General features: G+C 45.4%; 1 protein-coding gene across 5 annotated transcripts in view; it reads left to right on the top strand.

Moving 5' to 3' along the window:
* The window catches only part of LOC139579463 (receptor-type tyrosine-protein phosphatase H-like), a 307,157-nt gene that overhangs the window by 98,494 nt on the left and 189,829 nt on the right, over window positions 1–18,834 (top strand). For 2 of the 5 annotated variants that reach the window (XM_071408160.1, XM_071408159.1), the window contains exons 1-3: window positions 17,857–17,950; window positions 18,141–18,407; window positions 18,511–18,777. The exons of the other annotated variants lie outside the window; for them this stretch is intronic. In XM_071408160.1, the coding sequence (XP_071264261.1) occupies window positions 17,932–17,950; window positions 18,141–18,407; window positions 18,511–18,777 (553 nt within the window). In that variant the 5' untranslated portion in view covers window positions 17,857–17,931. Of the gene's footprint in view, window positions 1–17,856; window positions 17,951–18,140; window positions 18,408–18,510; window positions 18,778–18,834 lie in introns of those variants that run through there. 5 annotated transcript variants of the gene reach the window in all.

Here is an 18,834-nt window from a genome sequence, read left to right as displayed (position 1 = left end):
TGTGACAGAACCCACTGCTTGCATAGTGTGACAGAACCCACTGCTTGCATAGTGTGACAGAACCCACTGCTTGCATAGTGTGACAGAACCCACTGCTTGCATAGTGTGACAGAACCCACTGCTTGCATAGTGTGACAGAACCCACTGCTTGCATAGTGTGACAGAACCCACTGCCTGCATAGTGTGACAGAACCCACTGCCTGCATAGTGTGACAGAACCCACTGCCTGCATAGTGTGACAGAACCCACTGCTTGCATAGTGTGACAGAACCCACTGCCTGAATAGTGTGACAGAACCCACTGCCTGAATAGTGTGACAGAACCCACTGCTTGCATAGTGTGACAGAACCCACTGCCTGCATAGTGTGACAGAACCCACTGCCTGCATAGTGTGACAGAACCCACTGCCTGCATAGTGTGACAGAACCCACTGCTTGCATAGTGTGACAGAACCCACTGCTTGCATAGTGTGACAGAACCCACTGCTTGCATAGTGTGACAGAACCCACTGCCTGCATAGTGTGACAGAACCCACTGCCTGCATAGTGTGACAGAACCCACTGCTTGCATAGTGTGACAGAACCCACTGCTTGCATAGTGTGACAGAACCCACTGCTTGCATAGTGTGACAGAACCCACTGCCTGCATAGTGTGACAGAACCCACTGCCTGCATAGTGTGACAGAACCCACTGCCTGCATAGTGTGACAGAACCCACTGCCTGCATAGTGTGACAGAACCCACTGCTTGCATAGTGTGACAGAACCCACTGCCTGAATAGTGTGACAGAACCCACTGCCTGAATAGTGTGACAGAACCCACTGCTTGCATAGTGTGACAGAACCCACTGCATGCATAGTGTGACAGAACCCACTGCCTGCATAGTGTGACAGAACCCACTGCTTGCATAGTGTGACAGAACCCACTGCTTGCATAGTGTGACAGAACCCACTGCCTGCATAGTGTGACAGAACCCACTGCCTGCATAGTGTGACAGAACCCACTGCCTGCATAGTGTGACAGAACCCACTGCCTGCATAGTGTGACAGAACCCACTGCCTGAATAGTGTGACAGAACCCACTGCCTGCATAGTGTGACAGAACCCACTGCCTGAATAGTGTGACAGAACCCACTGCTTGCATAGTGTGACAGAATCCACTGCCTGCATAGTGTGACAGAACCCACTGCCTGCATAGTGTGACAGAACCCACTGCCTGCATAGTGTGACAGAACCCACTGCCTGCATAGTGTGACAGAACGGACTGCCTGCATAGTGTGACAGAACCCACTGCCTGAATAGTGTGACAGAACCCACTGCCTGCATAGTGTGACAGAACGGACTGCCTGCATAGTGTGACAGAACCCACTGCCTGCATAGTGTGACAGAACCCACTGCCTGCATAGTGTGACAGAACCCACTGCCTGCATAGTGTGACAGAACCCACTGCCTGAATAGTGTGACAGAACCCACTGCCTGCATAGTGTGACAGAACCCACTGCTTGAATAGTGTGACAGAACCCACTGCCTGCATAGTGTGACAGAACCCACTGCCTGCATAGTGTGACAGAACCCACTGCCTGAATAGTGTGACAGAACCCACTGCCTGCATAGTGTGACAGAACCCACTGCCTGCATAGAGTGACAGAACCCACTGCCTGCATAGTGTGACAGAACCCACTGCCTGAATAGTGTGACAGAACCCACTGCCTGCATAGTGTGACAGAACCCACTGCCTGCATAGTGTGACAGAACCCACTGCCTGCATAGTGTGACAGAACCCACTGCCTGCATAGTGTGACAGAACCCACTGCCTGCATAGTGTGACAGAACCCACTGCCTGCATAGTGAACCCACTGCCTGCATAGTGTGACAGAACCCACTGCCTGCATAGTGTGACAGAACCCACTGCCTGCATAGTGTGACAGAACCCACTGCCTGAATAGTGTGACAGAACCCACTGCTTGCATATGTGACAGAACCCACTGCCTGCATAGTGTGACAGAACCCACTGCCTGCATAGTGTGACAGAACCCACTGCCTGCATAGTGTGACAGAACCCACTGCCTGCATAGTGTGACAGAACCCACTGCCTGCATAGTGTGACAGAACCCACTGCCTGCATAGTGTGACAGAACCCACTGCCTGCATAGTGTGACAGAACCCACTGCCTGCATAGTGTGACAGAACCCACTGCTTGCATAGTGTGACAAAACCCACTGCCTGCATAGTGTGACAGAATCCACTGCCTGAATAGTGTGACAGAACCCACTGCCTGCATAGTGTGACAGAACCCACTGCCTGCATAGTGTGACAGAACCCACTGCCTGCATAGTGTGACAGAACCCACTGCCTGCATAGTGTGACAGAACCCACTGCCTGCATAGTGTGACAGAACCCACTGCCTGCATAGTGTGACAGATCCCACTGCTTGCATAGTGTGACAGAACCCACTGCTTGCATAGTGTGACAGAACGGACTGCCTGCATAGTGTGACAGAACCCACTGCCTGCATAGTGTGACAGAACCCACTGCTTGCATAGTGTGACAGAACCCACTGCCTGCATAGTGTGACAGAACCCACTGCCTGCATAGTGTGACAGAACCCACTGCCTGCATAGTGTGACAGAACCCACTGCCTGCATAGTGTGACAGAACCCACTGCCTGCATAGTGTGACAGAACCCACTGCCTGCATAGTGAACCCACTGCCTGCATAGTGTGACAGAACCCACTGCCTGCATAGTGTGACAGAACCCACTGCCTGCATAGTGTGACAGAACCCACTGCCTGAATAGTGTGACAGAACCCACTGCTTGCATATGTGACAGAACCCACTGCCTGCATAGTGTGACAGAACCCACTGCCTGCATAGTGTGACAGAACCCACTGCCTGCATAGTGTGACAGAACCCACTGCCTGCATAGTGTGACAGAACCCACTGCCTGCATAGTGTGACAGAACCCACTACTTGCATAGTGTGACAGAACCCACTGCCTGCATAGTGTGACAGAACCCACTGCCTGCATAGTGTGACAGAACCCACTGCTTGCATAGTGTGACAGAACCCACTGCCTGCATAGTGTGACAGAATCCACTGCCTGAATAGTGTGACAGAACCCACTGCCTGCATAGTGTGACAGAACCCACTGCCTGCATAGTGTGACAGAACCCACTGCCTGCATAGTGTGACAGAACCCACTGCCTGCATAGTGTGACAGAACCCACTGCCTGCATAGTGTGACAGAACCCACTGCCTGCATAGTGTGACAGAACCCACTGCTTGCATAGTGTGACAGAACCCACTGCTTGCATAGTGTGACAGAACGGACTGCCTGCATAGTGTGACAGAACCCACTGCCTGCATAGTGTGACAGAACCCACTGCTTGCATAGTGTGACAGAATCCACTGCCTGCATAGTGTGACAGAACCCACTGCCTGCATAGTGTGACAGAACCCACTGCCTGCATAGTGTGACAGAACCCACTGCCTGAATAGTGTGACAGAACCCACTGCCTGCATAGTGTGACAGAACCCACTGCCTGCATAGTGTGACAGAACCCACTGCCTGCATAGTGTGACAGAACCCACTGCCTGCATAGTGTGACAGAACCCACTGCCTGCATAGTGTGACAGAACCCACTGCTTGCATAGTGTGACAGAACCCACTGCCTGCATAGTGTGACAGAACCCACTGCCTGCATAGTGTGACAGAACCCACTGCCTGCATAGTGTGACAGAACCCACTGCCTGCATAGTGTGACAGAACCCACTGCCTGAACAGTGTGACAGAACCCACTGCTTGCATAGTGTGACAGAACCCACTGCTTGCATAGTGTGACAGAACCCACTGCTTGCATAGTGTGACAGAACCCACTGCTTGCATAGTGTGACAGAACCCACTGCCTGCATAGTGTGACAGAACCCACTCCTTGCATAGTGTGACAGAACCCACTGCCTGAATAGTGTGACAGAACCCACTGCCTGAATAGTGTGACAGAACCCACTGCTTGCATAGTGTGACAGAACCCACTGCCTGCATAGTGTGACAGAACCCACTGCCTGCATAGTGTGACAGAACCCACTGCCTGCATAGTGTGACAGAACCCACTGCTTGCATAGTGTGACAGAACCCACTGCTTGCATAGTGTGACAGAACCCACTGCTTGCATAGTGTGACAGAACCCACTGCCTGCATAGTGTGACAGAACCCACTGCCTGCATAGTGTGACAGAACCCACTGCTTGTATAGTGTGACAGAACCCACTGCTTGCATAGTGTGACAGAACCCACTGCTTGCATAGTGTGACAGAACCCACTGCCTGCATAGTGTGACAGAACCCACTGCCTGCATAGTGTGACAGAACCCACTGCCTGCATAGTGTGACAGAACCCACTGCCTGCATAGTGTGACAGAACCCACTGCTTGCATAGTGTGACAGAACCCACTGCCTGAATAGTGTGACAGAACCCACTGCCTGAATAGTGTGACAGAACCCACTGCTTGCATAGTGTGACAGAACCCACTGCCTGCATAGTGTGACAGAACCCACTGCCTGCATAGTGTGACAGAACCCACTGCCTGCATAGTGTGACAGAACCCACTGCTTGCATAGTGTGACAGAACCCACTGCTTGCATAGTGTGACAGAACCCACTGCCTGCATAGTGTGACAGAACCCACTGCCTGCATAGTGTGACAGAACCCACTGCCTGCATAGTGTGACAGAACCCACTGCCTGCATAGTGTGACAGAACCCACTGCCTGCATAGTGTGACAGAACCCACTGCCTGCATAGTGTGACAGAACCCACTGCCTGCATAGTGTGACAGAACCCACTGCCTGCATAGTGTGACAGAACCCACTGCCTGCATAGTGTGACAGAACCCACTGCCTGCATAGTGTGACAGAACCCACTGCCTGCATAGTGTGACAGAACCCACTGCCTGAATAGTGTGACAGAACCCACTGCCTGCATAGTGTGACAGAACCCACTGCCTGCATAGTGTGACAGAACCCACTGCCTGAATAGTGTGACAGAACCCACTGCTTGCATAGTGTGACAGAATCCACTGCCTGCATAGTGTGACAGAACCCACTGCCTGCATAGTGTGACAGAACCCACTGCCTGCATAGTGTGACAGAACCCACTGCCTGCATAGTGTGACAGAACCCACTGCCTGAATAGTGTGACAGAACCCACTGCCTGCATAGTGTGACAGAACCCACTGCCTGAATAGTGTGACAGAACCCACTGCCTGCATAGTGTGACAGAACCCACTGCCTGCATAGTGTGACAGAACCCACTGCCTGCATAGTGTGACAGAACCCACTGCTTGCATAGTGTGACAGAACCCACTGCCTGAATAGTGTGACAGAACCCACTGCCTGCATAGTGTGACAGAACCCACTGCCTGCATAGTGTGACAGAACGGACTGCCTGCATAGTGTGACAGAACACACTGCCTGCATAGTGTGACAGAACCCACTGCCTGAATAGTGTGACAGAACCCACTGCCTGCATAGTGTGACAGAACCCACTGCCTGCATAGTGTGACAGAACGGACTGCCTGCATAGTGTGACAGAACCCACTGCCTGCATAGTGTGACAGAACCCACTGCTTGCATAGTGTGACAGAACCCACTGCCTGCATAGTGTGACAGAACGGACTGCCTGCATAGTGTGACAGAACCCACTGCTTGCATAGTGTGACAGAACCCACTGCCTGCATAGTGTGACAGAACCCACTGCCTGCATAGTGTGACAGAACCCACTGCCTGAATAGTGTGACAGAACCCACTGCCTGCATAGTGTGACAGAACCAACTGCCTGCATAGAGTGACAGAACCCACTGACTGCATAGTGTGACAGAACCCACTGCTTGCATAGTGTGACAGAATCCACTGCCTGAATAGTGTGACAGAACCCACTGCCTGCATAGTGTGACAGAACCCACTGCCTGCATAGTGTGACAGAACCCACTGCCTGCATAGTGTGACAGAACCCACTGCCTGCATAGTGTGACAGAACCCACTGCCTGCATAGTGTGACAGAACCCACTGCCTGCATAGTGAACCCACTGCCTGCATAGTGAACCCACTGCCTGCATAGTGTGACAGAACCCACTGCCTGCATAGTGTGACAGAACCCACTGCCTGAATAGTGTGACAGAACCCACTGCTTGCATAGTGTGACAGAACCCACTGCCTGCATAGTGTGACAGAACCCACTGCCTGCATAGTGTGACAGAACCCACTGCCTGAATAATGTGACAGAACCCACTGCCTGCATAGTGTGACAGAACCCACTGCCTGCATAGTGTGACAGAACCCACTGCCTGCATAGTGTGACAGAACCCACTGCCTGAATAGTGTGACAGAACCCACTGCCTGCATAGTGTGACAGAACCCACTGCCTGCATAGTGTGACAGAACGGACTGCCTGCATAGTGTGACAGAACGGACTGCCTGCATAGTGTGACAGAACCCACTGCTTGCATAGTGTGACAGAACCCACTGCCTGCATAGTGTGACAGAACGGACTGCCTGCATAGTGTGACAGAACCCACTGCTTGCATAGTGTGACAGAACCCACTGCCTGCATAGTGTGACAGAACCCACTGCCTGCATAGTGTGACAGAACCCACTGCCTGAATAGTGTGACAGAACCCACTGCCTGCATAGTGTGACAGAACCCACTGCCTGCATAGAGTGACAGAACCCACTGCCTGCATAGTGTGACAGAACCCACTGCCTGAATAGTGTGACAGAACCCACTGCCTGCATAGTGTGACAGAACCCACTGCCTGCATCGTGTGACAGAACCCACTGCCTGCATAGTGTGACAGAACCCACTGCCTGCATAGTGTGACAGAACCCACTGCCTGCATAGTGTGACAGAACCCACTGCCTGCATAGTGAACCCACTGCCTGCATAGTGTGACAGAACCCACTGCCTGCATAGTGTGACAGAACCCACTGCCTGCATAGTGTGACAGAACCCACTGCCTGAATAGTGTGACAGAACCCACTGCTTGCATATGTGACAGAACCCACTGCCTGCATAGTGTGACAGAACCCACTGCCTGCATAGTGTGACAGAACCCACTGCCTGCATAGTGTGACAGAACCCACTGCCTGCATAGTGTGACAGAACCCACTGCCTGCATAGTGTGACAGAACCCACTGCTTGCATAGTGTGACAGAACCCACTGCCTGCATAGTGTGACAGAACCCACTGCCTGCATAGTGTGACAGAACCCACTGCTTGCATAGTGTGACAAAACCCACTGCCTGCATAGTGTGACAGAATCCACTGCCTGAATAGTGTGACAGAACCCACTGCCTGCATAGTGTGACAGAACCCACTGCCTGCATATTGTGACAGAACCCACTGCCTGCATAGTGTGACAGAACCCACTGCCTGCATAGTGTGACAGAACCCACTGCCTGCATAGTGTGACAGAACCCACTGCCTGCATAGTGTGACAGATCCCACTGCTTGCATAGTGTGACAGAACCCACTGCTTGCATAGTGTGACAGAACGGACTGCCTGCATAGTGTGACAGAACCCACTGCCTGCATAGTGTGACAGAACCCACTGCTTGCATAGTGTGACAGAACCCACTGCCTGCATAGTGTGACAGAACCCACTGCCTGCATAGTGTGACAGAACCCACTGCCTGCATAGTGTGACAGAACCCACTGCCTGAATAGTGTGACAGAACCCACTGCCTGCATAGTGTGACAGAACCCACTGCCTGCATAGTGTGACAGAACCCACTGCCTGCATAGTGTGACAGAACCCACTGCCTGCATAGTGTGACAGAACCCACTGCCTGCATAGTGTGACAGAACCCACTGCCTGCATAGTGTGACAGAACCCACTGCTTGCATAGTGTGACAGAACCCACTGCCTGCATAGTGTGACAGAACCCACTGCCTGCATAGTGTGACAGAACCCACTGCCTGCATAGTGTGACAGAACCCACTGCCTGCATAGTGTGACAGAACCCACTGCCTGAACAGTGTGACAGAACCCACTGCCTGCATAGTGTGACAGAACCCACTGCCTGCATAGTGTGACAGAATCCACTGCTTGCATAGTGTGACAGAACCCAATGCTTGCATAGTGTGACAGAACCCACTGCCTGCATAGTGTGACAGAACCCACTGCTTGCATAGTGTGACAGAACCCACTGCTTGCATAGTGTGACAGAACCCACTGCTTGCATAGTGTGACAGAACCCACTGCTTGCATAGTGTGACAGAACCCACTGCTTGCATAGTGTGACAGAACCCACTGCTTGCATAGTGTGACAGAACCCACTGCCTGCATAGTGTGACAGAACCCACTGCCTGCATAGTGTGACAGAACCCACTGCTTGCATAGTGTGACAGAACCCACTGCCTGAATAGTGTGACAGAACCCACTGCCTGAATAGTGTGACAGAACCCACTGCTTGCATAGTGTGACAGAACCCACTGCCTGCATAGTGTGACAGAACCCACTGCCTGCATAGTGTGACAGAACCCACTGCCTGCATAGTGTGACAGAACCCACTGCTTGCATAGTGTGACAGAACCCACTGCTTGCATAGTGTGACAGAACCCACTGCTTGCATAGTGTGACAGAACCCACTGCCTGCATAGTGTGACAGAACCCACTGCCTGCATAGTGTGACAGAACCCACTGCTTGCATAGTGTGACAGAACCCACTGCTTGCATAGTGTGACAGAACCCACTGCTTGCATAGTGTGACAGAACCCACTGCCTGCATAGTGTGACAGAACCCACTGCCTGCATAGTGTGACAGAACCCACTGCCTGCATAGTGTGACAGAACCCACTGCCTGAATAGTGTGACTGAACCCACTGCTTGCATAGTGTGACAGAACCCACTGCCTGCATAGTGTGACAGAACCCACTGCCTGCATAGTGTGACAGAACCCACTGCCTGCATAGTGCATACCTCTTACTAACAAATAAGCAACGGACACACACAATCTTCAAATACGCTTGCACCCTCCACTGTACATACACATTAATTTGTTCTCACATACAATTAGGTGAGACACACACATTCACATTGAGTGAGGACCTAATGTAACTTAACGGTGGTACAAAGTCTGGAAAACATGTCATACTGTAGACAGTTTTAATAGCTCTCTTTACGGCCTATAAAGTCATACAATAACAATGCATGGAAAGCCCAACTAGTCTTTGAACAGCAAGTGGTTCAGTCAGGCTGAGCACCTGGGCTTCTTCCAGGTATGTATCTGATCAATCATTTGACATTTACATTCATTAATTGTATGTTGTTTTGAGCCATCTGTCTCTTTTCCAGTGTCTAATCTGTTGGAATAAAGCATAGGCTGAAATTAAAAAAGTTAACATTTTTTATTTGATTAATAATGTGTTACTGGATGTGTTTTGTGATTAAGATATGCTCTGTTGTTGATGATCAGTAGTTACTATAACATTGATTGACTGTCATTGAAAGTGACCCTCAGTCTCCCATCAAAATGGTGTTAGAGAGAATGGTAAAGAAATGGAATATATTGATATAGGGAATATTTACTGAAGGTTGAGTTTCACATCTGGTAGTGATTTGGTTGTTGATCATTATTGAGTATTTCCCCCAAAAACGTAGTCAGTCAAAGATATTTAGTGACTTTCTGGCTTTATGTGGTGTAGCATGATTTATCATGTGCTGTGCTTTCTTTAATGTAAGTAATAGGGTTGTTTGTGCCTGAATGTGTACACATGTACCACTAAAACGTTAAAATAGTTTTCATGAAGTTATCTTGTTCATTGTTTCTACTATATGTGTTCTGTAATTAAGAAGCGTTTTACTGTTGTTCATCAAACAGGTACCGTACTAACGTGTCATTGAAAGTGACCCTCAGTCTACTGCCAAACGGTTTTAGAGAAAATGTCAAAGATTGTTAAAAGTTCAAATATACGGTGCATGTAGACAATTCAACTTGAACATACTCAAGGAAGATTAATTTATGTTAATTATTCTTTTGTTGGTCATCATTTAATTTTTACCAAATGTACTTCAGTCCATCAAAACTATGACAACGTATGACTTGAGTCTGTTTGTCACAATCATTTTAAACTGTTGATGACAGAACCTTATATTTAGAAATAATATAATATTTGTTAATATGTTAAAATACTTTTGACATATCATTACTTTATCTAATAAGAATCATAAAGGACAAGGTATAACCTCCAAACAAGTGCACTTGAGTTTAGATGTCTTTATGATTATATGGTCAGTTTCTGTCAGGTGCTCTCTTCATACTGTCAGTAACAGAAGTGTCTGTTATATATTTACAGACTGATGCTGTGCTGACTCATTCTTAGCCCTTGTGATCTCTAGGGTGATCTAGATGACATGGTATAAACTGTGTAATAACCTACATTTGCTCCAGGCGACTCGAAATGCACCAGGACATTGTCATGGTAATTGTGCACATTCAAGTTCACGAAAAGGGTTATACAATTAACATCAGGCCGTAGATTATATTTGTACTATGCACATCAGTGATGGTAAAGATAAGGGAGGATGATTTTTTTGTTGTTCATGAGCATGGTCTTATTTTTATTACAGCATATTGGATGACAGTGTAAGTTACAGTCAGTCAGCAGTTACACCTTGTGGGCCCTGGTGGCAATAAATATGTAATACCAAAAGCTTACCTTGACTTGGAAGAGTTTGAGTGTTGTATTGGAAAGTCATAGCAAGCTAGCTAACATAGCATCCCTCGGTTTTAGCAGGGTGTTTCAGTAGGCTAAACTAGCTAGCTGCATTTGCTGGCTAAGTAAGTGAAACTGGGAAAAAAATCTAAATCTTGCTCTCTATTTCTCTCTCGCTTCTCCTTAATTTTGGAAGAAATGAATTTGTTAAACTGTTCAACTATTGTCTTTCTCTCTCTTTGAGTCAACTACTCACCACATTTTATACACTGTAGTGCTAGCTAGATGTAGCTAATGCTTTCAGTACTATATTAATTCTCTGATCCTTTGATTGGGTGGACAACATGTCAGTTCATGCTGCAAGAGCTCTGATAGGCTGGAGGACGTCCTCCGGAAGTTGTCATAATTACTGTGTAAGTCTATGGAAGGGGGTGAGAACCATGAGCCTCCTAGGTTTTGTATTGAGGTCAATGTACCCAGAGGAGGACGGAAGCTAGCTGTCCTCTGGCTACACCATGGTACTACCCTACAGAGTGCTGCTGAGGCTACTGTAGACCTTATTTGCAAGAGAGTGTGTTTTAATCAATTATTTGGTGACGTGATTATATTTAGTATAGTTTTATCTAAAAAGGATAACTTTTTAAATGTCTTACAATTAACATTTTTTATGAAATTCACTGAGGATGGTCCTCCCCTTCCTCCACGAATGCCCATGTATCAAATGGGAATGTGTGAAACTCACTACTCAGCCTGAATTGTCCCCACTCACACCCCTTAATAGTTACTGTAGCTTTTCCGTGGCAAGACTAGTGAGATGCTGCAGGAGGGCGGTCATGTGTGTGAGTTGGTATGAGTCGAATCAAGAGGACGTGGTACTCGCTAATCAGTTTGACGTTCCTTACACCCACATGAGATAATTGTTCATTTCAACACTCCAGCTAAACGTGGAGTGGATTACGTTAGTTCCTGAAAGAAATGCATTATTGAACATGTGATCTTTCATGTGCCATAATTATAAACTTGTATAGGATCCCTAAAAATGAATACAAATGTTACAATTATGAGCCTAGTTTAGCCAAGGAGAAATCACTGAGCTATAGAGGGAGAAAGAAAGGATTAGTCCTGGCTAGCCATGATTGGCTGAGATAATGGAGGGGTTTTCCATGCGTGTACATGATAATGGAGGGGTTGACCATGCTGACGGCTGGCAATGTGTTTATATGGTAATGGAGGGGTTGGCCATGCTGACGGTTGGCAATGTGTTTATATGGTAATGGAGGGGTTGGCCATGCTGACGGTTGGCAATGTGTTTATATGGTAATGGAGGGGTTGACCATGCTGACGGTTGACAATGTGTTTATATGGTAATGGAGGGGTTGGCCATGCTGACGGTTGGCAATGTGTTTATATGGTAATGGAGGGGTTGGCCATGCTGACGGTTGGCAATGTGTTTACATGATAATGGAGGGGTTGACCATGCTGACGGTTGGCAATGTGTTTACATGATAATGGAGGGGTTGGCCATGCTGACGGTTGGCAATGTGTTTACATGATAATGGAGGGGTTGGCCATGCTGACGGTTGACAATGTGTTTACATGATAATGGAGGGGTTGGCCATGCTGACGTTTGACAATGTGTTTACATGATAATGGAGGGGTTGACCATGCTGACGGTTGGCAATGTGTTTACATGATAATGGAGGGGTTGGCCATGCTGACGTTTGACAGTGTGTTTACATGATAATGGAGGGGTTGACCATGCTGACGGTTGGCAATGTGTTTACATGGTAATGGAGGGGTTGACCATGCTGACGGTTGGCAATGAGTTTACATGATAATGGAGGGGTTGGCCATGCTGACGGTTGGCAATGTGTTTACATGATAATGGAGGGGTTGACCATGCTGACGGTTGGCAATGTGTTTATATGATAATGGAGGGGTTGACCATGCTGACGGTTGGCAATGTGTTTACATGATAATGGAGGGGTTGACCATGCTGACGGTTGGCAATGTGTTTACATGATAATGGAGGTGTTGACCATGCTGACGGTTGGCAATGTGTTTACATGATAATGGAGGGGTTGACCATGCTGATGGTTGGCAATGTGTTTATATGGTAATGGAAGGGTTGACCATGCTGACGGTTGGCAATGTGTTTATATGATAATAGAGGGGTTGACCATGCTGACGGTTGGCAATGTGTTTATATGGTAATGGAGGGGTTGGCCATGCTGACGGTTGGCAATGTGTTTACATGTGAATTGTTAAGGAGATGGGTGGGGGGTCTATAGGTTAAGACGATGTGAATGATGCTGAATAGGCGACAACAAAGAAGAGCTTTCTAATACTCAACCAAATATTTCTAGTCTCCTAAGTAGGATAACAAGTTTATCAACTTTGAAAGCAGCATAACTTTCCCATCACAGTGGATGACATACCGTTTTGCAGTTCTGAATCAGAATTTTTGTCATCTGTAAAAAAAATAAAAAAAACATTTAGGATTTTTCGACATCAGTCCCGGTTGGGACGGGCCTTTACACATGTTTAAATAAGTACTAAGCAGCTGTTATTTTACCCTGTTTGATACCCCAGGACAAGGAAACACCATGTCATCCAGATCGTCTGTTTTGCAGATGACCTGTGAGTCACAGAAGATAGATATGTCACAGAACCGGGTTTCCTGAAGTGTTAAATACTTCTCCAGGCGTTGTGAGATCTGGGCCTTCATAAAGCATCTAAGAGTCGGAGCACAATCTCGGGTCAGGTCCCACCCTGTCATTTCATAGCTGATCCTAGATCAGCACTCAGAGGCGTTTTATGAATACAGTCCCTGATAACGTTCGTAGAACAACTGCAGAAAAAAACACTCTGGAACGCCATCTTTCTCTCGACCTGGGTCAGGTGTTAATGAATTACTAGTCTGAGTTAATGAATCACAGTTCTCCATCAGATAAATATGGCCTAAAATGGCAGAGTGGTGTATTCTACAGTCTATAAACAAGAATGTTTTTTGTAGTTTTGTAAGAGGAGTACACCCTAGTCCACATCTCATACAATTGAGTTGTTTTGTATTAAGGACTACTGTAGTTACATGTATGCATGTTAGAGGATTAACTTCCATTATGTAACAAGGAAATGTATTCTACTGTGTATTTATTTGTCTCAGATATGTCAAATCAGTGGGGTCCGAAATGATTGACACCCTTGAAAAAGATGAGCATTAAAGACTGCATAAAATAAGTAATTCAAATACTGAGCAATATTGTATTCTCCAAAAAGTCATGAATCTATACTAATACAATTGCTCAGAGAAAAATATTTGGTAATATTTTTTTTTTTTTAAAGTAGTGATCAAAATGAATGACACCCTTAAAGACTCTTATAAATAAAATAGTCAGGGTTTAGTATTTGGTCTCATATTCCTGGCACGCAATGACTACATCAAGCTTGTAACTCTACAAACTTAACGGTAAATAACGCATTGTGTTATTTTGGAGTCACTTTTATTGTAAATAAGAATATAATATGTTTCTAAACACGTCTACATTAACGTGAATGTTACCATGGTTACTGATCATCCTGAATGAATCGTGAATAAGGATGATTGAGTAAGTTAGAGAGGGTCAAAGTTCACACCCCCAAGACATGCTAACCTCCCCTGTTATTGGTAATGGAGTACTAATGGTGTCTGGTGTAATGTAGCCTACTAGGGTTGTTAGAAAACAAAATGTATTATGACATTTACATGAAAATCAATACTGAATCCTAGTCTCTAATGATGAAGCCAGAATTTTTGGTGGTAACATTAATGCTAGCTAGCTAAGTAGCTAATCCTGCTGCTTCTGAAATAAAGTGGTTTCAACAATAACAGCCAAATACAGCCTTAGCAACTGTCCAAGCAACCATCCAACAACCCTGTAGGCCTATTGGAACTCATTTTGAAAAGGGGCGCAGTGGCTACGAAAGGTGCAACTTAGTCAGTGATGGTGGGAGTGGTTTTGCCTTAATGGAGTCATGGGAGTTGGAGCCTTGAACAACATAAATATATAGGAGTAAGCTGACTATGTGTATCATTCTATAGGTTTGGAGCTTTTATTTCAAATATGAAACTATGTTATTAGATGAAGACAATCAGAGTGACATATAGCAAGGAGTTCCAATATGATCAGTACCGCAGACCGCTTATATAGATAGCTGAAATTGAATGTCCATAACTTATTTTATTAGTCATCTCAGGGATCCTACTTGAAAATGTCACAGACGTATGGTTGGGAATATGGTAGAAAATAGATGTAATTGAATGTATGGTATCTTATTTGATGGAAACATGAATTCATTGATGTATGTTTGCAATTCCCAGCCTTCATTATATTGCATTACTAATTTAAGATGAATGTACTAACTGTAAGTCTCTCTGGATAAGAGTGTCTGCTAAATGACTTGAATGTTAAACAGCCATCACTAACATTGAGTGGCTGCTGCCAACATACTGACCCAACTCTAGCCACTTTAATAATGGAAAAATTGATGTAATAAATGTATCGCTAGCCACTTTAAACAATGCCACTTTATATAATGTTTACATACCCTACATTACTCATCTCATATGTATATACTGTACTCTATACCATCTACTGCATCTTGCCTATGCCGTTCGACCATCACTCATTCATATATTTTTATGTATATATTCTTATTCATTCCTTTACACTTGTGTGTATAAGGTAGTTGTTGTGAAATTGTTAGGTTAGATTACTTGTTAGATATTTCTGCACAGTCGGAACTAGAAGCACAAGCATTTTGCTACACTCGCATTAACATCTGCTAACCATGTATATGTGACAAATTTGATTTGATTTGATGCTCCTTTGAGACTCATCTTTCAGAGTCACTGAGCTCTCTTCTAGCCATGGTGGCCAAAATAATGGGCAACTGGACATTTTTATACATGACCCAAAGCATGATGGGATGTTTTAGTGGCTTAATTAACTCAGGAACCACACTTGTGTGGAAGCACCTGCTTTCAATATACTTTGTATCCCTCATTTACTCCAGTGTTTCCTTTATTTTGGCAGTTACATCAACTGCTTTTGACAAACAGGTCAGTTAAAATATCTGTTCAAATCAAATTTTATTTGTCACATGTGCCAGATACAACTGGTGTAGACCTTAGAGTGAAATGCTTACTTACAAGACCTTAACCAACAAGGCAGTTTAAAAAGTATGAATAAGAATAAGAGATTAAAGTAACAAGTAATTAAAGAGCAGCAGTAAAATAACAATAGCGAGGCTATATACATGGGGTACCGGTGCGGGGGCACCGGTTAGTTGAGGTAATTGAGGTACTATGTACATGTAGGTAGAGTTATTCATGTGACTATGCATTAGAGGTCGACCGATACCGATTTATTGGAGGACCAAAAAAAAGCTGATACCGGTTAATCGGCCAATTTTTTATATATATTTGTGATAATGACAATTACAACAATATTGAATGAACAATGAACCCTTTTATTTTAACTTAATATAATACATAAATAAAATCTATTTAGTCTCAAAAAAATAATGAAATGTTCAATTTGGTTTAAATAATGCAAAAACACAGTGTTGGAGAAGAAAGTAAAAGTGCAATATGTGCCATGTCAAAAAGCTAACGTTTAAGTTCTTTGCCCAGAACATGAGAACATATGAAAGCTGGTGGTTCAATATTCCCAGGTCTTCAATATTCCCAGCTAAGACGTTTTAGGTTATAGTTATTATGGGACTATTTCTTTCTATACCATTTGTATTTCATATACCTTTGACTATTGGATGTTCTTATAGGCACTTTGGTATTGCCAGCATAATCTCGGGAGTTGATAGGCTTGAAGTCATAAACAGCGATGTGCTTCAAGCATTGCTAAGAGCTGCTCGCAAACGCAGTAAAGTGCTGTTTGAATGAATTCTTACGAGCCTGCTGCTGCCTACCACCACTCAGTCAGACTGCTCGATCAAATATCAAATCATAGACTTAATTATAACATAATAACACACAGAAATACGAGCCTTTGGTCATTAATATGGTCAAATCCGGAAACTATCATTTGGAAACTAAACGTTTCTTTAAGTGAAATACGGAATCATTCCGTATTTTGTGAAACGGGTGTCAACCCTAAGTCTAAATATTGCTGTTACATTGCACAACCTCCCCACTGTGGGGGCGACGTCATCGATGCACTTATTGATTAAGTCAATGTGGTGTACTCCTCAATGCCATCGGAAGAATCCTGGAACATATTCCAGTCTGTGCTAGCAAAACAGTCCTGTGGCTTAGCATCTGCATCATCTGACCACTTTTTTTATTGACTGAGTCACTGGTTCTTCCTGCTTTCATTTTTGCTTGTAAGCAGGAATCAAGAGGATAGAATTATGGTCAGATTTGCCAAATGGTGGGCGAGGGAGAACTTTGTACGCATCTCTGTGTGTGGAGTAAAGGTGGTCTCTAGTTTTGTCTCTCTCTGGTTGCACATTTAACATGCTGATATAAATTCAGTAAAACAGATTTAAGTTTCCCTGCATTAAAGTCCCCGGCCACTAGGTGCGCTGCCTCTGGATGAGCGTTTTCCTGTTTGCTTGTCGCTTTATACAGCTCATTGAGTGTGGTCTTAGTGCCAGCATCAGTCTGTGGTGGTATGTAGAGAGACTCTACCTCAGGCGAGCAAAACCTTGAGACTTCCTTAGATATCGTGCACCCACTTTTGTTTACAAATATACATAGACTGCCACCCCTTGTCTTACCAACACGCCGCTGTTCTATCCTGCTGATACAGTGTATAACCCACCAGCTGTATGTTAATTATGTCGTCATTCAGCCACGACTCGGTGAAGTATAAGATATTACAGTTTTTAATGTCCCGTTGGTAGTTTAATCTTGCTCGTAAGTCATTGATTTTATTTTCCAATGATTTCACGTTAGCCAATAGAACGGATGGCAGTGGGGGATTATTAGATCGCCTACGAATTCTTAGAAGGCAGCCTGACCTCCACCCAATTTTTCTCTGTCTTCTCTTCACGCAAATTACAGGGATTTCCCGGGAAAGCAGTATGTCCTTCTCGTCGGACTCTGTTTAAATGTTTAAATATATGTTTTACATTTTTCAACGTAACAATTTCTATGTTTTTAAAGAAATGACTGATTCTTATTTTGTTCCCACACTTTAAGAGTTGTTACGGCGACCAGCACACAATGCTGTCCTCAGATGATGGTAGGTATGGAAGCACAGAATAAACTGACACAAACAATAGTATTTCATTTAAATCTACATTTAAGAGGATACATTTGCTAAGATATCAAGTGTTGTCCCTTAACTGCTGGGATGAATAATACACATTTGTTTATGTAATTTTATTTTCAATAAAGTCTGGTTTCACTCTCTCTCATTATTCCTTCACCAGTGCTGCCCCCTCCTGGTGACTTCCAGGTCCTGTTGCTGACATTAGATTCTGTGTCTCTGAGCTGGAGTTCTGCTCAGTGGCTGACAGGACCGCAGACATTCAGAGTGACCTGGGGGTGTGACGGTGAAACAAGCTCAACAAGAGTGAAAGGTGGGCATTATCTTGAAATAAGCAGTCTCAAACCTGGTGAAAAGTACCAGTTCAACATGGCTACAGAGGGAGAAGATGGAAGACAAAGCAGATGGGTCTCAGCATCCCTATCCACAGGTACAGTAGGCTAACTTGTGTTTTTATTCAGACTACATATTTAATTCATTCCATGAGACATTTTTGGACTCTCTGTCTAAACAAATCTTGGTTTTTGTTCCAGTGGTCCCACCCAGAGATTTAAAGATAGACCATTTGGAAGAGACATCCTTCACTCTCCACTGGTCCAAGGCTGAAGGGATGGAGAAAGTCCCACAGCGCTTCCTCATATCCTACTGCATCCCAGGAACAGACCCCCGTGCAGCCAATACTGACCACTGCAACAAGACTTTCTCAAACCTGCAACCTGGCACAGAGTACACTGTTAGTGTTACAACTGTGCTGAGCAATGGGGAACAGAGTGAACCTGTCTCTACAACAATCTGCACTAGTAAGAGCTCTACCTCACCTTGTTACAGCTCATCATCTCTTTACCAGTAACTACAGC

The sequence above is a fragment of the Salvelinus alpinus genome, chromosome 6 (assembly GCF_045679555.1).
Source record: "Salvelinus alpinus chromosome 6, SLU_Salpinus.1, whole genome shotgun sequence".
NCBI classification, from domain to species: Eukaryota; Metazoa; Chordata; class Actinopteri; order Salmoniformes; family Salmonidae; genus Salvelinus; species Salvelinus alpinus.
The sequence above is the reverse complement of the archived record's forward strand: the minus strand, read 5'-3'. Positions and strand labels throughout refer to the sequence as shown.